Source organism: Lepidochelys kempii, chromosome 5 (genome assembly GCF_965140265.1).
Source record: "Lepidochelys kempii isolate rLepKem1 chromosome 5, rLepKem1.hap2, whole genome shotgun sequence".
Lineage (NCBI taxonomy): Eukaryota > Metazoa > Chordata > Testudines > Cheloniidae > Lepidochelys > Lepidochelys kempii.
The window spans coordinates 24627124-24651346 of record NC_133260.1 but is presented as its reverse complement, the minus strand read 5'-3'; the positions used below and the strand labels follow the sequence as shown (position 1 = coordinate 24651346).

General features: G+C 41.7%; 1 protein-coding gene and 1 long non-coding RNA gene across 6 annotated transcripts in view; one reads left to right on the top strand and one right to left on the bottom strand.

Annotated features, from left to right (window-relative positions):
• The first annotated feature begins 1899 nt into the window (after positions 1 to 1899).
• C1QTNF3 (C1q and TNF related 3) lies at positions 1900 to 24103 on the top strand. Of its 4 annotated transcripts, none has more exons than XM_073343700.1 (6): positions 1900 to 2294; positions 8427 to 8538; positions 12620 to 12774; positions 16097 to 16226; positions 17998 to 18097; positions 21574 to 24103. In XM_073343700.1, the coding sequence occupies exons 1-6, from the start codon at positions 2043 to 2045 to the stop codon at positions 21731 to 21733; spliced, it is 909 nt and encodes a 302-aa protein (XP_073199801.1). In that variant the 5' UTR covers positions 1900 to 2042; the 3' UTR covers positions 21734 to 24103. The 4 variants fall into 4 exon arrangements, with proteins under 4 accessions (XP_073199801.1, XP_073199800.1, XP_073199803.1 ...); XM_073343699.1 differs by having other exon boundaries at positions 1900 to 2333; XM_073343702.1 differs by having other exon boundaries at positions 1903 to 2126.
• Positions 2036 to 24223, bottom strand: part of LOC140911194 (uncharacterized) — a 46145-nt gene continuing 23957 nt past the window's right edge. For both annotated transcript variants that reach the window (XR_012158861.1, XR_012158860.1), the window contains exon 4: positions 2036 to 2102. This is a non-coding gene — a long non-coding RNA (uncharacterized lncRNA). The remainder of the gene's footprint in view (positions 2103 to 24223) is intronic.

Here is a 24223-nt window from a genome sequence, read left to right as displayed (position 1 = left end):
AAGTGGCGCCCTCTGTGGGCTGCTGTATTCCCTACTGTGCACTTCCTCCCTCCACCATTTGCAGCATATGTGATGAAAGGACTCCAGGAGATGGATGCTGCTGTGAAATAGCTCCACAGAAGCCTGTATTCCTTGCGCTTTGCCTCCTCCCTCTGCTCTATTGCAATCTATGTGATTTACGGCTGGGAGACCCCAGTGGCAGCAGTCTTCAGGGGCTGGAGCAGCTCCAGCCATCCCCATAGGGGTCCTACAGTGAAAACAGGTGGCATTGCACTTTGCAGTACATCAGCCACACTACACTGTATCTCCAGGGTAGCTGGCAGGTGTGGCATTACTGGTGGGGCTTAGCTGTATTGGCTTGTAATGACCAGTGGCTGCTGCCCATTCATCAAAATGTGTTGTTAAATCTGAAACCTAAAGATGACAATGTAGATGTCAATGCTGTTAACCATTTCACTGCTTATCATTTTAGAAGAAACATCTAGATCCTGTGTTTGTGCCCCCTCTCCCCCCAATGATGGTGGATTGCTTCCCACTCCTTCCAAAGTACTACATGTCCCAGGATCCTGAAAAAAGGCATAATAAACTGGGCTTGCATTTGAAAAAATGAGTAATTTGTTTACAGTGTTTATTTCCTCAGCTACATATGAACCAAGTATCATCACCAAAGTTCAGCAAATTAAAATTGCTCGGCCTTTTCAGTGTCAGCAAGGTTTTTGAACAGTATTGATGGGCTTAATCCCTCATTGAATTTATCAAACTGTAGCTATGGAGCCTCAGCCACTGTTCCATAATCCTTGCTGTTTGTGAGCCCTGTTCTGCTTCCATGGGAGCCAACAGATGTTTTTCCTTTGACTTCAGTGGGAGCAGGATTGGGTTGATAGCCTGCTAGATTTTTAAGGCCAGAAGGGACCACTGTGATCATCTAGTCTGATTTACTGCATAACACAGGTTGTGTGGCCCCAACGCTGCAAACATTTGTGCATTTTAGTAACTATACTTGAACTCAGGGACAATACTCCTGTGTGTAAATTTTTTCATGCGTAAACATGTGCAGGACTGTCTCCTGCAATTGTACAGTTCTAGAGGCTATCAGTGGATGGTTTCAAAAATGAAAATTAGGTTATTACGTGTATATAGTAATTTGGTTCTCTTTTCTTAATGTGAAATAAGCTTTGTGGCAATTTATATTTACTTGGCAGTGAAAATGTAAAATTTGGTTTGGCAATGGCATTCAGAAAAACACTGGAAACTCGAGGGGGGGTGGGGGGAATTGTCCGAGTGGGAAGTTCAAACTGAAAAATTGGGGCTCAGTGTGAACCTGAATTCAACCTAGTGTGGCAGACTTGTTTACCCAGACACCTTCCACTGTTGGTGAACTGACATAGAAAATTTATTTTTTTTTCTTTTATTAGTGAATGAAAAGCATAGTCAGAAATAGTTATCAAGTTGAATCATGTTCAAAAGGCTGTCTTGTACTTTTTGTTTCCTAATTGCTCTTGGATGGTTTTTCTGACTGAGCTGACGCAGTCGTGTATGTGAGTTTCCTGGCAAATAAAGAAGATGACTGTGTCCGAAAGATATTTCAGAGTGTGAATTCATAGCATGTCCATGTCTAATCAAGCAATATAAACCATTAGCCACATGTTCTCCCTTTCCATCACATTTCTTCACACTTAAATGAAAACATGCCCATCCCCACCCGCAAAAGTGTCACATTTTTAAATGCCCCCAAATAGAAACCACAGGAGTCCGTTACATGTGGTGGCCATTTCCAGCATACAAATCAATTTTCATTGTGGTGAATAATGCTTGGTTTGTTTAAGGAGGCATGACTGATTTTTGGATGAAGGATCCTGTCACTTTGGCATTTTCATGGTTTTATTTATTGCGCACAAACGTATAAAACTTGGTACTGGTCTAAGTGCCAAGCCTAACAGTGGAAATAGTGGAAAGGACCACATACCTACTGATGCAGTCAACGGGCTTCTCCTTCTAAAAGACATTTTCTGGACTCTTGAGAAGTTGTTATTTTGAGTAATATGGCAGTGAAGGATTTCATCACCTGGCATCTGCTGGCTTTGTTTTTAATTCCATTTTGCCTGTGTCAAGATGAATACATGGAGGTGAGCAGAAGATCTAATAAAGCGGTGGCCAAAATATTGCAAAGTCACCACCAGACTGGCCATAAAGGTTCCAGCAGCAGGGAAATTTTGGGACAGCGGAGTCAACTTATAGAGTCGACTATTGATGTTAATAGCACTTCTACAGACCAAAAAGCCCAGAGACCAGAGGTAGATGATGTAGCACAGACTACCTCAGACAGAGTCCAGGTACTCTGAATTAATCTTCTAAGAATAACTTTGAAATCAGATTTTTTCTAAGATTATGACTGATACATTTAAGTAAAGAGGTTTATTAATGCTGCTTATTGGTCTGTATGCTACTGGGTTGCTTCACAGAATCTTTTAATGAACTGGTAAAGCCAGCAGTGGGGTGAGGGCAGTGAGAACACAGCCAGCAGCCCACTGTTCTGAAACTTTGATTCTATGCAATCAGATATGGTGAGATACAGTTTCTCAATTATTGCAGAATATTTTTTTTTCTAGCAGACTAAGATTTTATAATCTATTTATGACATTGTTTGCATGTGAAGAAAAATTATGAAATTTTTGGTAAAGAGATGATATTCTGAAGGATACTGTTCGACTGGGAGAAAAAAATCCCAGTTTACTTGAAATGTATGTATAGAAAAAATGTATCCTTTTGAGCTTGAGAAAATAATTTAAAGCAGTAGCGAATATTTGCAATGGATAGCCTCTAAGTTGAGTTTTGTTTTGTTTTTAAATCCTGGCAGTAATACTGCATTTGAGACACAAGTAGGTGTGATATAACATGCTGTGTGTGTATTTGCTGCCCTTTTTATTTTAATGGGGAAAAAAGAACTGGAATTAATGCTTCTTAAATTTCCTGTAGAGTTTGCTTTTTTGTTAGGAATTTCGTATGCATTTTATATATTCTAGACATTAGCTCTCAGCAAAGGGAAAATTACCTCACCTGGTCATATGTAAAAACTGCGATCCAGATTTTTTTTTAAAAAAAAGGAAAAATGTTGAAGGGGATAAGATGAAGTTTTATTGAGCAGTAAACAAAATGGAAAGTTTTACATCTGCTCTGGGCTGGAGGTTTTGTTGTCTACTATGTTTTATAGTCAGTAACAAAATGAGAGTTTTATTTCCCCTACTGAATGCAAATGATTGAGTCTTTACATTTCAGTTGATGGTATTATATAATTTTTTTTCAGTCTCAACCCTGGATCCTGAATTCCCAAAAGCAGAAGGAGGCAGATGTGGGATGGATAATAATTGTTTCGTGACAAATAGAAATGAGTTTTGATTTTAAGTAATTGTGATGGGCTTCAGGAATGGAAACAGATCGAGATATGGCAAAACATGCCAATAAGTTCAAAATACAGCAACAACATTTCCTATAGTTAAATAGTTGTACAGCACAGCATATAAACTTTCTTTGTTACAGAACTCCTGTTCTCCCAGCAAAATCAGGAAAATTTAATTTACACTAAATTGAACTTGTGTCCATAAACAGTATAATCAATGGGGGTATAGTATAATGATCCAGCTAGTGTTTGTGTGTTCCACTTCTTGCGGTTGGATGGAATACTGTGCAACTGTATACCATAGACCCTATGTTGCTAATAATTAAAGAAGATTCTCCTTTAGCTGAAGAGCTAGTGGCCTGTGCTTTAAGAACTGACTTTTAATTTATTTTTAGTAATATATAATTTAATACAAATTTGTTATAATTAACAAAAAAGGCCAAATTCAGCCCTCTGACATATAGTACCATTGAAGTCATTAGGGGATGCATGTATGTCCAAGGATAGAATTTGGCACCACGTATTAAGATGATCTTTACATTTACAGTAATGGAACTACTTATTGAGCAAGAGGGACTCAGCCAATTGGCACACAGTTGACTTGACTGCAGGTCATTCATGTCCACCATTCCTGTGTCTGGAAAATAATCTCCCATGGGCAATGATGCAATCCCAGTTCTTGGCTCACTTAAAACTAGATGAAAGACGAGCAACTGTACAATAGGGGAAATCCAGCATGGAATGGCTGATTTAACATGTCTTTTCCATCACTAGAGACTATGCATTCTCAGGTGGAGAGGAACAAGCTGCTTTTAGGTCCACGCAATTTTGGGATGCTCCAAGGATTTGTATGACCCCCAATGGAAAGCAGAACAGCCAGCAGCTGTTTTCCTTTGAGCAGCTTTGCCACCTGCAGCAGCTGAGAATCCCTGTAGCTGCATATGCCTTTTGGATATTTTGCCCCTAGAATGCCCCCTATGTCTCCAGCTGTTTCATGCAATGACAGTGCCAGGAGAATTCATCCCCCAGATGTCTAAGGAGCTTGTGAAGTGACAAAGAGGGGCCAAAGAGAATAAGCAAGCCCCTCCCTATGCCAAATTTTCCACACTGCTGATAACATACGAGCAGTGTAGCATGATTGCCTCAAGCCCTGTAGCTGACAATATGTATGGAACAGATATAGATACAATCTTCTTTCTGTTGCTGCTTCTGCTTGATATACTTAGAATGCTCCTCAACTTACTGGCTTTTTGCTAGTGTTTTTGTTGGTTTATTTATTTATTTTATTTTGCCAGATGAGGTGAATCTAGAAGGAGCTGGAAGGACTTCCATGCCCTTTTATAATGAGGTGTGCTGGCCCTTTAAGCCTAACGGGGGGCAGAAGATCCCATACTAGTGATGGGGGTGTGAGCACAGGCTCAGGAACTGGCCAAAATCGGAGGAGAGGAGGTGATCCTGGGGAATTAGCAGTGGATTGGAAAGATCCCAAGACACTTACTTTAAGGGCTTGGCATCAGGAACCCTGCTGCATCGGGGTGGGGCAGGGCTCCCCTCCCTCCTGGCCAATCAGGAGGAGCTCTCAGAAGGAGAGGCATATATATGCCGCCTTCCCTCTCAGAACAGGACGTGTGCTGACAAAGGAAGGCAAGCAGACCCAGAAAGCTAAGCTTCTGCTGTGAAGAATAAAAGCTCCTCAATCGGCAGGAGCATTGGATTTGGGTACAAGCTATGGGGTTGCTATGATGGATGTTGTATTTGGGACACTAAGGACTATCTTGAATTACTTTGGGCTGCTGACCCATTTTCAGAGCTGATGATTATCTTGAAAAAGACTATATGGGGCTCCCAAGGCACCCTTAAGAGAGGGGACAGGATGGAGGGTGCTGTGGCAACACCTCTAGCTACAAGAGGGAGCCAGCTGAATGTTGTCCCTGCCCCACCCACGTACACCAGTTTGCCCCCTTCTTATTCAGAACAGGACCCATGGTGGCAGGTATTTATTTAACTTCTTGTTTTGGATAGAGTAAAATAAAACCTTAACGAAAGCCAGCAGGAAATGGAAAAATGTCTATGTCTCCAGTTATAATTGGTCCACAGGTTCAAATTAGAGGAATTTTATTGACTATTTAGCTGCCTCCTAAACTGATAGATTTCCTAGCTGTTAATCTAAGAAAATTCAAGAGTATAATGTTCAGAGATCTAGCAAATATCTTAATTCTAACCTCCTGTCTGTCCTAGGAAATCTGTGTGACAGGTGATTTTCACAAGCCACTGAATTCAATTTTAGGAAAAAATTCCACAGGTTTGCCATGCAATAGAATTTATAAGGACTTTGACAAGTGGGTCTCAATGAATCTTCAGGTCCCATTTTAAGGGTTAGAGAAAGTAGCTTTACATTATTCATCATTCACATTTAAGTCTCAAATCTCCAGACTTTTACTTTAAAACGTGTTCATTTGCACGGAGCTCTGGGTTTCCTCAGATTAAGACAACCTAATCTGAAAATTCTTTATTTTGGGGCACTGAATACAAACAGATTTTTCACTCCTATGTCAAAAGATGTTTAAATCTAACAGGACAAATCTTATGTCAGAACTTGCCCAAGTACTCCACGGAAGTCAACAGGACAACTTTTAAGTCAGCATAGCAGAGTTTGGCCCATTTTAAATGTAATGTCCTGTTGAATTCTCTGAGAGAGAATAATTATATTGCATGAGGATATCAGCAATCTACTATCCCTCTTAAAGCTTGCCTAGGTTGCACACTTCCCTACAGAGTCCCTAGCCTGCAAGCAGAGTCAACACCCCCTGCCCACAACCCCCAGCTCAAATTTAAAGCAACAACTTGCAGTTTTAACAGTTTTCAGTACACTGCATCTCTCTCTCCATTCCTTTCCCCTCAGCTTCTTCTCTCTACTTCTGTCCTAAGACATGAGGCACTCATGGAGTGCTGAAAATGTGATAGAAGTTAGTCACACCAGGCCCTTTTTTTCTCTAATCTTTCTCCCTTTATCCTGTTCTCTACCTTGCCTTTCCTTCTCAGGTACTTTGCACATTTTAATCCTATTGATTAAAATGATATGAGTTAGCAAATGAGTCAGCAGTGGGTTTGTGGAATAGAACCAGGAAAACGTACAGCCATAATTCCAAATGGCTCAGGAAGTTATATTTATCTATAGAGAAACCACCTTTTGCAGTACTGAAATGCAGCCACCTCTTGCATGGACATAGCAGAGGTTCAACACTGCACACTTACACGTAACTGTTGTTGACAGGAAGTGAAAAATATCATCTCCATCGGAAACTGGAGAGAAATTTAGGTAAACAGACTTCACTGATTCAACCTGAATTTCAGATCCTGGCTCTAACACAACTAGTCTTATAAAAAGGGCCATGGAATCCTTAATGATCTCTAGTGGTCAGAAGAGATTCATGTATCAGACAGCATCTTGCCTGCCCCCTGGCTCAATGCTAAGGTTTGGTTCTGAACTGGGTCAGAGAGAAGAGTTCCACCTACCAAAGAATCACTTACTGAAGTACCTTTTTAAAATTCTTTATGATCTCCCATCTAAATATTGACAAGAAGAGAATTAATAACCAACCAGCCATATGGGAAAAACTAAGGATTCTAGTGACATAAGTCAACTGAACCAGATTTGTGTCATTTGTCACTTTAGTAACAGGATGGAATTTCTTTACGTTACCTCATTGCACATTCATTATTTTTCCAACATAGGATTAATCTGTTTGACGCTATTTTAAAAAAAATTCTGATAGGCTAGCAGAGCATTTGTGTGTTTAGATTACAAATGAGTTTTGCGCTATTTGGAATATCAGTGTCAAATGACCATGTGAATTGCCAGCTTTTTCTGGTTGAAATTCACATAACACACCAAAGTCACTTACTGAAGAACCTGACATGAGCGGGTTGCCAAGTCCACCAATCATTAGTGTATTTGGGCTTCTTTTTTCCGGGGCTGCTATTCTTTCAAGTTGCAGATTGTGGGTTTGGGGCTTATTTTCCGGAAAGAAAAAGGAGGAGCTCAACTTCAACTAATTTATCACAATCCTTGTAATTTTACTGAATTAATATGAATATCGATATGAGAACCCTTTGCAGTTATGAAATCTACCAGTCTGTGAATGTGAAGCCACTTGTGTATGCATAAAATAAATTGGAATTCCTTTGGGATGAAAAGCACTATAAAAATATACGGTGTTATCAAACTTTCTTATACAATAAATGTTGCTGTATATAACTCATGCTAAGTATATTTTCACTGATACATTGTTGCACTCATCATATGAATAACATATTGTATAAGATTTCCATCATGACATACACACACAGAGTATAACAAAATGCCCCAAATGTTATCTTTCCATCTGAGGTTTAGATTTTCAGATGCGCCTGCGTACTCTTGCACATGCCTGACTCACATACTTGCAACTCCTTATTTAGCCAGGTACATCCTTTTCCTGCACACTTCTCATGCAGGAATTCGAGTTTGCACATGTGCACTTTCGCGCACATAGTTCTGAAAATCCAGCCTCCTATTGCTTCAGATTTAGTAGAGTAAGTTCTCCACATTGAAGCCTAAGGCCCCAGTTCTGCAGTTCTTCGCATACAGGCTAGCATTCCCACACCAAGGGCCACTGAAGTCTTTGAGAATTCATGTCCGCATTGTAGTTTGCCTGCATACAGCAAAATACATGATTGGAGACCAAGTTTAAAAGTTCTACCGTTTTAAATTACTTGATCTTATTCATTTAAGAATGATTTTTCAGATGGGGAAACTGATATAAAATGATGTTGTAACTCAAGAACAACTGAAAAAATTTCAAAACCAACCTCTTTAGGGAGAGGCCAGACACGGAAGATTTCAGTCTCAAAGGAGAAATGTTCAGAAAGCTTGTAAGCATGTACAAGCAGGGGGCTATAGTGGAGACCCTGCTACCGAGATGCAGATGTATGTATAGCAAATACACTCTATGAATGGTTTATTTAAAACCTATGTTTTTGCACTCAGCCCCCTCAAAGTGGACCTCAACAGCCAGACTGCAGTAGCTGCTGCCGTGGAGAATTTGGATTCCGAGGCTATCAAGGGCCACCAGGACCTCCAGGGCCTGCTGGAATGCCAGGTAAAAATGTCACTCTGATGGACTTCTGATCAGTCTAACTGCAGATTGCGAGCTGTGAAAACCAGAGATTGGCCCAAGCAAGCAGCTGAGCTTGGATATGGATTTGGATCCAGATCCAAACTTTCTCATAACTTGCATGGGGATTTGGAGTCAGGTTTTAGGTTCCAATCTAATCAAAACCAATTGCTAATAAAATTAATCTCTAATGGATCTATCATTAATTAAAGTGTTGTGTTTCTTATAGCTCGTAGGCCAAATTCTGCTCTTTGTTATATGAGTGACACTTCCACTGAAATTAAGGGGATGTGCCCTGTGGTGGATATTGCTTTTGTTTTCTTTGTTTTGCAAATGATGATTTGTAAATTTCTGCCTCAGATGTGCTAAATTTACAAAGGAGACACACTTGCACTGTACTCTCCCATGGAAAACTCACTTTTGTTTTTTCTTTCTTGTCTGTCTTAATGAAAAATAAAAACCAGTTTGACAGCCAGATTATGATTTCGCTTGTGCATAGAAAAACCCAGCACTCTAGTAATGAGCAGAATTTGGTGCAGTGTTTGTATGTGTGTGGGTATGAAAAGAGAGGGAGCTATATGGAAGGGGAAACAGTGATTAGTCAGTGGGTTTAGATTTGCTTGAGCAATTATCTTCATTAAGATGATTTATAACACAGTTGTGGGACATATAGGAGTGTGTCACAGTCTGGGCAGCTTGCCTCAACAACCTGGCTTTTTTCTTTTTAATTACTCATTCACTACTTTCATTCTTTCTGTCTCTTTCTACACGTTACTGACAGTAACGCTGGTTCTGGTATCTCTATTAAATATTTCTTTAAATGGGTTGTTGATATTCTGGTGGTAGCAGTTTCCAGTAATGGTGAGGTGTGTGTTTGTTTAAGCAGCTGTGGCTGGCAAAAATGTAAAAAATAATGTTACTTTGAAATTTTTTGGCATTGGCCTGTTGTAAATAAGATTTATTATGTGAATCAGCCATCAACCCTTTACTCTACATATATAACTCTACAGACATAGGGGAACTGTCATGGTGAGGCCTGTCATACAGAAACATAACTTTGTATTTAGGGAAAGTAAAGTCATAAAGATTTGGCAGCTTAGAAAATGGTACAATGTTTTGCATTACATCCCTCTCCCCCACCCCCAGTTAACAGTGCCAGTCAGTATACTGCAAATACACAGGATTATATTTTGCAATATGGACCTATTTCTGCCCTTGTCTAATGTGAAATTATAGCTTGGCCAAATTCAGTGCTGATTTGCAGACAATCACACCAGCTAGATCAGTGTGGTTGCATGATATTAGCACAGAATCTGACCATTTGGCTTCTGTGGGGGTTGGACCTATATGACTAAAAGAAGACCCTATGGGGTCAGACTCAGTGTTGACTTACAACACATCCTATGCAATCCTAACTGGAGTCACTGTATCTGTGCTGGTGTTTCACGCAGCCTTATCCACTGTAATCACAGAACTACAACCACAGAGATTTGATTATAAGATGCATAAATTAATTAAATTAACTGGAAAGGGACAGTCCAGTTGTTTGGGTGTTATAGTAGGACTTGGGAGAGCTAGGTTCCAGTCTCTATTCCATCAGACTTCCTTTGTGACCTTGGGCACATCACTTAGCTATTCTGTGTTTTAGTTCTTCATATGTAGAATGAGGATAATAATATTTCCCTGCCTCACAGAGGTGTTGTGAGGATAATTATACTAAAGATTGTGATTCACTCAGATACTACAGCAGCGGTCCCCAAACTTTTGAACCAGGGTGGGGAGCGTGGCCACGGCTAGGGGGAGTGGGTGGAGGGGCCTGGGAAGACACAGACATGATTAAGGGGGCTGAGGCTGGGGCTGTAGCTGTGGGTGGGTCTGGGGCCAGGAGCAGGGCTGTGGCCAGGGGCCAAGGCTGGGAGGGAGGGCGGGAGCGGAGCTGCAGCCAGGCTGCAGTGGGATCCAGCAGCTGGGCCTGTGGCCTTGTGAAGCTCTGCTCCCAGACTCACTCCCAGCCTCAGTCCCGGGCTGAGAACAGAGCTGCAGCCAGTGGCTGAGACTGGGGGCTGGTGCGGGGCCAGGAGCAGAGCTGCACTGAGGCTGGGGACAGGGCCAGGGCCAGGGCTGGGAGCCAGGGATGTGGCTGGGGGTGGGGCCAGAGCAGAGCTGGGGGCGGGGAGGGGCTGGGTGACACTCCCTCACCGCCCCCGTGGGGGCTGGTGTGGGCCCTACCGCACATTCTTCCTCTCCCCCCTAGGGAGGTGCGTCCCACTGTTTGGGGACCTCTGTACTACAGCAGTAGGGTCCATATAAGTATCTTACTGACATTAAAGGGTAATGCTATATGCAGTGTTGTAGCCATGTTCATTCCAGAATATAAGAGAGACAAGGTGACTGAGGTAATATCTTTTACGGGACCAATTTATGTTGGTGAGAGACAAGCCTTAGAGCCACACAGAGCTCTTCTTCAGGTCTGGGAAAGGAACTCAGAGTGTCACAGCTAAATACAAGGTGGAACAGATGTTTAGCCTAAGTAGTTAACACATATTCCAAGGGACCATTCAAGGTGGGGGGGAGGGGGAGGAAGAAGAGGGGGGAAAAGGCTGGGGGGAGGGGTTAATGAGTTATAGATTATAGTAATAAGCCATACATTCAGTCCATGATTTTTAGGAGCCAGCACAATTATGAATTTAAGCTCCCAGGCTCATCATTTGAAGGTGCTGTGCAGGGGTCATGAATGCTGGTCTACAAGGTTCTCAGAAGCTAGTAAGTTCCAACCTGCCAGCCAGTGATGTGCTAACAGGTGCCAGAATAGAAGCTGAACTCTGACAAAGGACTCCAGTCCTGGGATCTGATTAGTGGAACACATGGGGGTCTTGATTGGTTTCCCTCCCCACACCTTCCATTTAAATCAATAATAGGAACAGGAAGTTCTCCGTGGATCTGGGTTTCCCCTGCCTAGGACTGCTTCCCCAGCAAACCTGCTCCCAGTGCCTGCTGCTGACCTCCTGGTAACGTGACTCTGCCTGCCTCCTGGCTGTCGGTTTTGCTCTCTGGCCTGTCTTGGACTCTGACCTCCTGGTCTCTGATCCGTCTGACTCCTCCTCTGACCATTAGGTTAGATTGCCCATGTCCCAATTGTGACAGCAGGTTTCCTTTTAGGATGAGGACGGAGAGGTCAGATATAGAGTGATTGCTTTGTGAAAAGCGTTTATCCACAGATATGGTGTTTTTGTCTTGCTTTCTTGTCAGTTGCCATAGATGGTTCGGTTGCTCAGTATACCAGCAATTTCTCCAGTAAATATTGGGAAGTGTAGGGTATTGTTACAAATAGCAGTTACTGTGTATGTAAGGGGGACTGTTATCATTATGAAATTGAATCAGCAGAGTTTCATCATGGATCCTTTGCCTTTTCCTACACTTATCTAAAGTAACGTAAGCAGCTTTTTCAAACCTAACTAGTCACCCATAGACTGAAACAGACAGAATTGGCTGCATTAGCTGGCCTGTGAAAAATTCCCCAAAGACCACCTAATTCTTTGCCCAAATCACTTCTGATTGTGTCGACGCATTTGAAGGCTATTAAGCTGCTTTTCGGGGTTACTTTGAGGAAAAACACAGCCATTCGAATAGTTCAAAAGGAAAATCAAAACAAATCCAAACTGTTCAGTATACTCAACTACCAAACCACCTTTACTTTTGACAGCCCTGCAACACTCTGTTCCCTAGCAGTCCCCAGGTCCCTTACTATTAAGAGCTAGCACCAAAATCAAGCAATGGCCTGAGAAGTCTGCATTTTATACACCAGCACCTAGGTCACATGATCCTTATTCCTTAAAGATATTTGCACTTCCTTTTTAAAAGTCCCCCGCCAAAATCCTAAAATCTCTTAAGTACACCAGGTTAGCCCCATAGCCATTTTTTATTCCTTGGTATCTAAACATGGGTCTTATACTGAAAAGAAGTTTTGTTATAGAGCTGGGGTGGGAAGGGAAGCACCTTGTCACAGATATGATTTGAGAGAGAGAGAGATTATTTGAACTGACCAGAAAGCTTTGATTATTTAAAGGAAATCATGGAAACAATGGAAATAATGGAGCACCTGGCAATGAAGGAGCCAAAGGTGACAAAGGAGACAAAGGGGACCTGGGACCAAGGGGAGATCGTGGCCATCATGGACCAAAAGGAGAGAAGGGTTACCCTGGGATTCCACCGGAGCTTCAGGTACAAAGTCTTTAGCATGTGTTTTACAGTGTAGTTTTCTTTCCCCTCTCAAAGACAGCACCCAATTACCACAATACAATTATAGATCAAGCCCACACGTAACTGAACAACAAGAAGCATGGTGTGATATACACACTATTTGTCATTATTAAGAAACATGTCCTACAAGTATTGCCAGAGTCATCCTGAAAAAGTGTTGCCAGGTCATGATCTATCTTTATTGTAAAAAGCAAACAGAGAAATATGTTTTGGACAGAGGATAAACCCCTCCAACTGGAATACCTCTTTATTGCCAGTTTTCAGGTAATGTGCACATGATGAAAGAACAGTAAATGACACAATCACATTTTTATTAACATGCATCAAATACATATTGGTGTACTTTCTGGTTAAAAAAACAACATCAAGAGGCACCAGAGTCCAGACTTTTACAGTTATTTAGGTGGCTACTCCAGTCAGTGTTTCAAGGCATAAGGGACAGATATTTAAAGGTATTTAAATGTCTAAAGATGCAGTTATGCCCCTAATAGGATTATCAAAAGCCTCTAGTCACTTTTGAAAATCCCACTAAGCACCTATCTGCATCTTTAGGCACCTAAATAGTCCTAAAATTTGGTCCTAAGTGACTTAGGTGACTAAGTTCATTTTCAGAAGTGCCTTAGGAGCCCGAGGGCTTGTGTATATGGAGAAGTGGCATGTGGCAAGTTGGAGTGTAAATCTACAGTGCACCACCATGCCATGCACTGACTGTGTGGACTCTGCTGCTGCACACTAAAAGTTCTCTAGCGCACACTGACCTACTCCTGGAGTAGATCAAAGTGCACTAGGAAACTTTTAGTGTGCAGTAGCAGAGTCCACACACATAGTGGATGGCACACTAGTCACTGTAGATTTACACCTCAGCTTGCTGCACACTAGCTGACCATCTAAACAAGCCCTAAGTCTTGTTGAAAGTCAATGGGCCTTGGGGCCGAAAATACTTAAGTCACTTTTGAAAATTGGACATAGCTATCTAAATTACCTCGGCCTTGCAGTTCTCAGAGGAGCAATGCCTAAATTCCTTTAAAAATCTGGGCCTTTGTGCCTTAAGAGCATCCCTCATCTTTATGATCCAGTATCACCAAACTGTTTCCTGCAGCATGGCCAGCACAAGACCTGTGCACCACTGAAGGGAGTAAGTAGAATATACAAAAGGAACCCTAGATGCAAACATTCCTGAACTTTGGGGGGGGGGGCGGGGGGAGTAGTTTGATGAGTTTACAGACCCGAACTTTGTAATTTGGGCCCATCTTTAATTCAAAGTTATGGTTCCATAACAACCATAACTCAATTATGTTTTTGCATATGCATAAAAGACATGAAAATTAACAGCAAATACACCAGTACTAATTGCTACATATGCACAGTGTGGTGGCAATAACTTTGAATTTCCTGTAATTAAATTCTCAGTCATAATGTTGCATCAATATAGAGTTCTTGTACTGAATAAAATGCAGCTTAGAAATGTTTCCAAAACTAAGTGGCATTTATTACACAGCAAAATAGCTGGAGAATGCTTTTAAAGATCATTAGCTGGGAAGAATTTTATGGTAGAATGATTTCAAAAACATCCTTGTTACAATTATTTTCCATCTGGGTATTTTTCTAACTTTGAACTTAGCTATCAGAACTGTTACCAATGTATATGTTCTGGTGGTAATTGAAAACGTTGCTGAATAACTGAATATCATGCCATCAGTTTTTACGTCAAATTTCCCCATTGCTTGTAACAAATAGTTTTGCTTAAAAAGTATCAGCCCAATATAGTCTATAGTTTCTCAAACTAGATTATGCTTTGGAATGTTTGAGGGGTATGTAGAGAAGGGAAAAGTGTTCCCATGTATAATGCTTTTAAAACCAGGACTATTTTAAAAGAGAATGAATCCATTTCTGATCTGCTATGTTGAAATGAGACAAGGTGGATGAAAGGCATTATTTTTTGCTTTTCTGGTTAGCTCCAGAAGGACAGATTAGAATTTCAAATGGCATTTTGACAAAAATTAATCCATTGCATAAAATATCATTCTGTAACTACTTCACATCAACACATTAACTTAACTGAGTCCAGTTTTACCAGCTTTCCCACCTATCAAATTCATGCTGGAAAAGGGAAATCAGCCCAAACTGAACCTCTTTGAATTTCTGGTGGGGGCTTAGGATTTCAGTCACTGGATCTGAACCTACTCCTGTGGTTTTGATTCTTTGATTGTGAAGAGGTCTTTTTTCTGGTTCTAGTTCGGCCATGGTCTCATGAAAACAGCCTTTCCCGTGAGACTTAATGCTAATAATAAATACTTAGCACTTATCTACATGTCTCAAAGCACTTCACAGAAGTTAAGTGTTTTGCTTAGCAAGTTTGTGGCCTTCTAGAACCCAGGTCTCCTAACCCTCAGTCCTATGCCCTGTCCACTGTACCAAGCTGCCTTAAGATCATAGAAACTAAGAGATGGCCTATTTCGCTGCTTAGGCAAAATGGTTTTCTATGGGTCATTTTCTAGTATCTTGTCCAGTGTAGTTTGAAGTGTCCCAAATGAGGGGACATCCACCACTTCCCTTGGAACATTCTTCCACAGCCTAATATATCTGACTGACCATTGTGAAAAACTTCTTGACAATCTAAATTTTCCCTTTTCTGAGTTTCATCCCATTATGTCCATCCAAGCAGTCTGAGCTAGCATGGCAAAGGAAGTTGGAGCAGGTGGTAGAGGATGAAGAATGTTGAACCTTGGACAGTGCAGCTAGAGGGACCCTAATCATACGGCCTCAGAATTGCTTAAGCCATTTCTGATTGGTAGCTGGAAAGACACAATAACATGTATGGGGTTTACTAAGCCTTATTTATGGCTAACACTGAGTTAAAAGCAGTAACTGAATTAAATGGATTTGAGGAACCTAGTCAAGCCAATGTTATCAAGTTTATGCTAAAATACCATACATTACATTATAACTTTTCTATCATATCATTTTAAGCTTTTAAAGTAAAAGTGCAATTGAAAACTAAGACCCTAACCTGCAAACATTTACCCATATGATATGCTTAACTTTATATACACACACATGAATAGTTCTATTGAAGTTAAGGAGCCTAGTCCTTCTGCAATTTGATTCAATAGGAGTTTTGTTACTGGGGTTTAACGGCAGTTGGATCAGACCCTAAAAGAACATCTCTGTAAGGAAAATAAATGTACTGCACATGTCAGGAAAAAGCCTGTAGGTTGTGTTTTTATATTTGTCCTTTTCCTGCTCATTAACCACTGGTTAAATCAGATGTATATTTTTATAGATTGCATTCATGGCTTCTATGGCAACCCATTTCAGCAATCAGAACAGTGGGATAATCTTCAGTAGTGTTGAAACCAATGTTGGAAACTTCTTTGATGTTATGACTGGTAGATTTGGTGCCCCAGTGAATGGTGAGTATTTATAAAGCAAAGTAGTGTAAATTTCGGTCAGAAAAAGTGTCAGATGTTGATTAAAAGAAAAATCTGGTCCCATTAAAATTAAAGGAAGTTTAGCTATTGACTTCACTAGGACTAGAATTTAGCTCCTAGTGCTCTTGGCTTTGCCTCCGTTTGGGGAAGTTAGGAATTCAAGACAAAGTTGAGGGAACTTTAAGTAGTAATTTTTCAAATAAGAGCAACTGTTATCTGACTTCATTGTTATTCAAATCTTTGAGGTGAGTTTTTAAAACATGACTTCGGGGTTTATACATGGGGAAAGATTTATAACCTTAGACTTCCTTTTATCTACAGAACAAGTAGAGCATAGAGGTGGCAGTGCAAATTTTAGCACGCTGTCCCGGCAAGGTGCGTCACCCCTGACCTGGAGGGACAATTTTTAAGAATAAGCACGTAATTTGCTCTCTGTGCCTGGTTCTCATTTGCACTGTGGCCTGGTCTACACACACAAGTTGTACTGTTTTAACTGTACTTGAAAGTGGGTGCAAATCACATTCCCACTCACTGTAAAACTCCTTTACCCTGCCAGAGCTGCAAAAAGTGGCAGTAGTGTACATGAAAATCAGTCCCTCTGGACCTGTTTTGGCTCTGATCCTACAGACACTTATGCACATGTGTAACTTTACTCATAACAGTGTCCCTTAGAGGTTAATGGAGCTAGTCATGTGAGTAAAGTTATGCACCTACTTAAGTGTTTGCAGGATCAGGTCCTTAATCCTTAACTTCTTTTCTACAACCATACAGTGATGTCAGTCATAGTGGGTTCCTGTAGATACCTGTCTCCCTCAAAAGTGAAAGGAGATCACATGTGCAAATCACAAGAATACGGGAATGATTATTAACTGATGATAGTGATTCAGGAATTATTTCTGATGAAGGTATGATGAGGAATTTGAAATTACTTTGGGTCATTTTGCCAGATTGCTGAGTGAAAACAAAATTAACTCTGCAGGACAGTATACACATGGAACCTACCACCCACAGTGGTACACAGAAATCAAGGCTAACTTTTCCAGTCACACCCAGGATTCTGCAGCAATCTCTGCCCAAGCTGAGAGGTCTGCCCAAACAGAGCTCATTGCAGGATTGGGACCATAGCCTCTGAAGTGCTGCATAGCGTACTTTATTTTCCAGGCCATGTCGTTTATTATTGTTGTTTGTTATTTATATCAAGATAGCATCCACAATATAGCTAGGTACTTTCAAACACAGAAAAAGATACAGTCCTTGCCCTGAAGAGCTAAAATCTAAAAAAGACAAAGGGTGAACTAAAGGGACACAATGTACAAACAAAGTGATCAGGGTGATTAGTGCCATGTGTCATGTTTGTCTACATTTTAAAAAAGTATGTTGTGGAGACTGAGTTAAGAGGGGAAAGCAATGAGTTGATAGGAGCAAGGAAGTAGGGAAGGGAAAGGGGGCGGTCATTGGACTGGGTGTTTTAGTAATTTCCTTCTCAGTCTGGGAGGGAAGGCTCTGCCATTTTTAAGTAAATTTATTTAATTGGAACTTGACTTCAGTGATCCCCTGTGCTCAGTGGAGAATCAGATGACTGAATCAAATCTAGGTCTGGCTGAAGTTAAAGGGAAAACTCCCAGTGACTTCACTGAGCCCTGGGTTTGGCAAAATCTCCTCCCTTTTCTAACCCACAAACACATCTGTGGAATGTACCCTACAACTTACTTTGTAAAACACACATGCATGGTGCACATGATATCTTTTTTAGGGGTGTATTTCTTCACCTTCAGCATGATGAAACATGAGGATGTGGAGGAAGTGTATGTGTACCTCATGCACAATGGCAATACAGTTTTCAGCTTATATAGGTAAGTTGAGAGGTGTGCTCTTCACCACGCTAGACAGATTTGCATGGATGTCGGTTCTTACTACACATTTTGGAGGGAACATGGTAGTATGAAACACATCAGAAAGAAATAGCCTGTGGAACGTTTGCCTTCCTAGATTCCTAGTTGTGTGTCATTACTAGAGATGTGCCTGAGACTAAAATTCAGTCTTAGTTAGAATTTCCCCACCATTGGGGAAGGAGCTAGTGATTTTGTCACATACACAGAGCCCTGGCAGAGTTCCTCTTTGGCTGGACGCTCCCCAGGCTGTTGTTTGGAATCCACCTCACTGGGCTCCGGGTACTTTAAGCCTCTTGAGTCTGAACAGAGTCCAGGCAGTGCCCCTTCCTGTGGGAGTCTAGGCTAATTCTTGGGGTGCAGTTCCTCTGTTTAGCACCCCCTCTGAAAGCATCCGATGAAGTGGGTTCTAGCCCACGAAAGCTCATGCCCAAATAAATCTGTTAGTCTTTAAGGTGCCACCAGACTCCTTGTTGTCCCTCTGAAAGCTGAGTATCCAAAGTCCAACTGCCTAACCCTTGGGACCAGTGCTGACTCCTCAGGCTTCCTGTAGCACACCCTCTTTCAGAAGGGCAGCCATGTGGGTGCTCTGGGTTTACAATTTAACTCTTTAGGGGCACATGATAGCGAAAGCAAACAGACACACAGACAGACTTTACACCGGATTCTAAACATCTGTACTCTTTATTTAGCAGTATGGAGGATGGGGGAAGCCATCTCCCTGCCTCAAGGGCCTCACCAACTGTGGAGAATTCTTTGGCCTTAGCAAAGTCCTTTGCTGTACCAGGATCCTTCTTCAAAAGCTCATGGATTCTCTTCAGAATCCTTTCCCCCTTTATGGGTCAGCTAGTTTTCTCTCACTTTGGCTGTACCCTTATTTAAACAGCACACCTCTGCTACAAAATCATGCCCCTTTCTCCTGTCTACTGTGTCTACTGTGTCTCTCTGAGTCCTCATGTTTATATGTCACCCTACAAACACCTGGTTTCTTTATTCTGCTGATGGGTACTTTCCTGCTTCAGCCAAGCCCTTTGTTCAAGGCATTTCTACCTGAATAGGCAACCACGAAGATTTAATGTCTGACTATTATCCCTGGTCTGGCAGAGACTGCTACAGTCCCTGTCTGCAAATGGTGAATTCCACATCATGACATCAGCCAGCATTTATACATTGTACATAGACAGATTCTCCAAATGGTCAGTTTTGATCTGGGGTTGTGATCTAATGGTAACATATGGTGATAGCTTAAAATAACAATATTCATCTCAGGTTGATTCTGATGCATGTACAGTACATACCATCTAAACGACAGCCTTACTGAATGTTACAATAAAGCAAGTTATACTAAAGAGAGATGACGTTTCAGCTACAGTGCTATGAAATAGTAAGAAGGCTGAGTGCTGTACATAATGTCATTGCGCCACAGGGTGGCTTGGTCACTACCTGGTGTGCCACATTGCATGGCCTCTTTCTAGTCTCTTAACCACAAACACACATGAGCTCATTACCCTTTCAGCACCTGTGTATTTAGTATTCCCTTGCAAAGTATAACAGAGCATATTGCAGGCTTATAGCAGGAGGAGACTTCCATACAACCTTCTCTCCTCAGCCCAGGCTCACCCTCTGAGCTTCCCTCTGCTGCCTGTTCCTCCTCTTTATATCCTCCCAAGTACAGAGCCGATTGCCTCATTAAGCCAACAACTGCCACCCAAGGGTCAGTAATCCTCAACAGAAACTGATTAATTGACTTCAGTTAAGCCTGCACTCTGCCCAGGGCTGCACCAACCTCAGTGACCAGGGTGCTATAAACTGTGCCCTGCAATGTGTGACAGAGAATTTATCTCAGCTAAGCAGATTTCGAAGTCTTTATTTTACTCATGCGATCAGGAATCAAAAGCTCTTGGCTGTATCCAAAAGAACTGACTTTGAGCCCAGTCACTTGTTCATCATATGGTTCAGAATGTGTAGATAGCCAGATATGTGAGAAATGTGTGGATCCTTCTGTGATGCTTCCCTGGGGTACCCAGGGTTGTGAGTCACCTTATTACCCCTCTACCTCCAGCAAAAGGAAGATTTCCTTGTGCTGAACTGAATGTCAGCTCCCAGACACTGCCAGATTGTTAGCCACCCATACAATCTCCTCGGGGCTCTGCAAGTCCTTATGTTGTCTTGCAGGTTAACAATAAGAGCACCCCAATCCTTGAGCCCTCTTTCCCTTGTAGTGTCCACCCCTGTAACCACAGGACACTCACAGAAATTGCCAGGTAAGCTGTCCCCAAAGGAACAGTGCACCCACCAGTTTGTTTAATTCAACTGAGGATCTGCTCCAGTATAACATAAGAGCACTGAGACATACTTATAGTGAAAGCAATAAATTGTTTATTGTCATAAGTTTATTATCAAAGGCTAAGATTTAAGAGCGCGTGAGTGATGACAATGCAAACAGAGATAGTTACCTATAAAACAAAAACATAAAATGTAAACCTGGGTCTCCACTTACCAATGGCTACCTTTCCTGATAAATGAGGTAATTTCCCTCCCAGGATTCAGTCTTTTGCAGAACTAGCTGGTTCTCAGTCAAACCAGGATCCAAGCACTCATGAACCTCCCCTTCTCTTCCCAGTCCTCCCTTAGTGAATAGGTGCCAAAATGTCACACTGCATTCTATTTATATTCTTCAAGGTTCATTCCCCTGTCACCGTCCCCCACCCCCACCCCAGAGAAGAGACAACCGCCAGTACCATCCCTTTCCCCTGTTTACTCCATGTGTAGATTCGACTTTCATGGTGTTGGCTTACAGTGCTTACTTTACATAGCCAACTGCGAGACAACTGAATAAACTTCTTCTGTCTAACTCAACACCTGCTTGTCAACTCTGCCTTGATTTTACCATTTAAAACATAATATACTGAGCAAAACCAGGGCCGGCTCTGGGTTTTTTTTGCCGCCCCAAGCTCAGGTGGGGCTGGGGCTTGCAGGCGGCGCTGGAAGCGGAGGGAGTGATGTCACCTTCTCCAGCGCCTGCAAGGGCTTTACCCCCTCCCCTCCCCAGCCGCGCAGAGAAGCCCCGAGATAAGGGGTGGCACAAGGCACTGCGGCAGCCAGTGCTCAGAGAAGGTGGCACAGCCCCGACTCCCCGGCAGGACTCGCCCTCTCCTCCCCATGTAGTGGCTGGGCCCTGGCAGCTCAGCATCCCGGGGCTGAGGCTTCCCCTTCCCACTGCGGCCAGGGGCGCAGCGCCCTCGCCCCGTCTAAGTGGCGCAGCTCCGAGAGCACAACTGCCCCGAAAAAAAAAGGGATGGGTGGAATGCACGTGCTTGCTTTGCTGGTGCCTGAGCAAAACCATGTGTTTTCTAGGCTCAACATTTTCTTTTAGGTGACTTATTTGATCATTGTTGACCAAAGAAAAGCGTAACTCTTTGTAAAACATTCATTCCTAGCTATGAATCAAAAGGAAAAGCTGACACATCAGGAAACAGTGCGGTGCTAAAACTTGCCAAGGGAGATGAAGTTTGGCTGCGAATGGGGAATGGAGCCCTCCATGGAGATCACCAGCGTTACTCCACCTTTGCTGGGTTTCTTCTTTTTGAAACAAAGTAAAAAAAAAAAAGTGCACTTTTAGGCAGCTTTTTTTTCAAGCTGTTTTCTTTTTTTTCCTGGTCTGTGGCATAACATTTCAACAAGGTAGGACCAGGAAGGCTTATCCTGATGCATTATGTTAGTATTCATGTATCAGAAGTGCTGAACACATTGAGTAAATGACATAGATGTTATTTCTCTGAAGGTACATTGTCACTTGGGTTGCACCTAATGGACCATTACATTGTTTCTATTGGTGGTGGTGGGGGGGGACTGGTGGAAAAAAGGGGGAGAAAAGGTTTTAAAGAAATTATTTAGAAAGTGGTTTGGGCAGTTTGACCCAAATTTGGTGTATAGATAGATTTTGTTCAGTATGTCAGGAACTATACAATCCTAAATTCGTAGTCCTTGATTCATTCATTTATTCAGTCCTCCATAGAAACTGGCTGTGAATAACTGAGTTGGCTCAATTTTAGGTGAGAGAGGACTTAGAGAAATAGGCTTATACTGAACTAGAAAAACTTTTTCAAATAGAAAAAATGTGGAAAAAAGGTATTTAGGGATTCAGGTAGTTGCCCCACCCTCTTGAACCTTTTTACGATGATGTTGGGGACTTTAGTACAGTTTTCTAGTACGTATTTACCTGCTTTAGGAAGCAATAGTAGGATTTCTTAGCTTAACAGCAGCTCAAGGCAGAGGTTCTTTGGCCTGTGTTATGTAGGAGGTCAGACTAGATAAGCAGTTTTCAACCAGGGGTCCAGTCCAGGGCCCCCTGCGGGGCCACAAGCAGGTTTCAGGGCATCTGCCACGCAGGGCTGGCATTAGACTCATTGGGGCCCATGACAGAAAGCCGAAGCTGCGCTGTGCAGGGCTGAAGCCCGGGGCCCTAAGACCTGCCACCCGGGACTGAAGCCAAAGCCTGAACTTAGCTTCATGGGGTCCCCTGTGGTGTGGGGCCTCAGGCAATTGCCCTTCTTGATACGCCCTAATGCCAGCCCTGGCTTTTATATGCAGAAAAACAGCTGTTGTGGCACAGGTGGGCTGTGGAGTTTTTATAGCATGTTGGGGGAAGTCTCAGAGAGAAAAAGATTGAGATCCCCTGGACTAAATGATCATAATGGTCCTTTCTGGCCTTCTAATCTATGAAACTTGGTATAGCAGGGTACTAGATTTCAGGACTTGGGGCATATTGCCAGAGATGTTTGGGGGTTGGACTAGATGACCTTCTGGGGTCCCTTCCAACCCTGATATTCTATGAGTCTATGTTTGGAATGCTCAAACAGCACCGCCAGCTGGGGAAGCATGTATCTCATAGAGCTCTTAATAGGATGTACATTTTAATACCCTCAAGTTTACTCACCAGCGGAGTGCTACCATTTTCCTCCCAGTTTTTCTGGAAGTTATGCCTTGAAGATCCATCCAGTATTTCAGAAAAGACATTGTGGTATGGCAAACAAGTAGCTACACTAGTACAGTATGTAGCTGATAAATTGAAACTTTAGCTGGTTCAGTAGACCTGGCCACACTAAGCCTGGCTCTGGCCATTTTTGTTATTCCACAGTCTTCATGAACATTAACATTTGCCCTCTGTTCTTCAAGTTTACATTACCTGAAATCCTGTGTTGCCATTAACTTTTTATTTTAAAACTTACTAGCAGTTCCAAATGGGCTAACCTAATAATGATGTCTGAATACATGGTTTTTCTGCATGTTCCAGCTCTTCCCCCACATTGATGAAAGGGTAAGCATCTTAACTGGTGATTTGCAACAGATATAAGGTGCCACTTATATATTGCAAACAGGTGGGATTAGCATGAGTGTAAATTCTGAATCCTAGCAATATTTCTTAGAATGTCTTTTATAGGATAGTGATTACCAATACCAGTACAATAGATTAATGCATTTAAAAGTCTGACCTCTGTATTTAAATATCCTTGTACTCATTCCTAGTCTATGTAAACTGCCTTTTTAAAATGGGAAAATATGTTGATACTTGAACAATAAGATCTTCATGATTTTTATTTTTGTGCATCAAACACTGACAAAATATGGATTTTAATTAATCTGATAACTTTAGCTTTTGTCTGTGTATTTAGTGCAGTGTTGTACTAAGAAGAGTTTTCATAATCTAAAACCATATTATTTTAACATAGTATTTTGGTAATATTTTGGCATGCCTTAAAATTTAAAAAAATCATACCACACAATCATATTAATCTTATTCTTTTGGAATAAGTACATTAGGTGCATGTGACATATGGCTAGATCCATTAACTCTCATGGTATGAAAATCCTTTGTGTTTGTTGAAAATTCCATTTCTGGTTGTGTTAAGAATGTTTGCTTACTTTGTTATACATACATTTACCTAATAAAGACTGATAGTCACAAAATTATAATGAGTTATTTACATCTATATTTACTATGTTACATGAAAACAGCCTAAGTACATTAACCTTTAGGAGATAATAGTATATATAGTCTCAGTACATTCTCCTAAGCATTCATTTAGC

Excerpts from the sequence above, each read along its gene's own strand:
- C1QTNF3 (XM_073343699.1), top strand. The coding sequence starts at position 2,043 with ATGGCAGTGAAGGATTTCATCACCTGGCATCTGCTGGCTTTGTTTTTA. Across the intron at positions 2,334-8,426 it reads CTACCTCAGACAGAGTCCAG|CCCCCTCAAAGTGGACCTCA; the intron begins GTACTCTGAATT and ends TTTTGCACTCAG. Across the intron at positions 12,775-16,096 it reads GGATTCCACCGGAGCTTCAG|ATTGCATTCATGGCTTCTAT; the intron begins GTACAAAGTCTT and ends ATATTTTTATAG.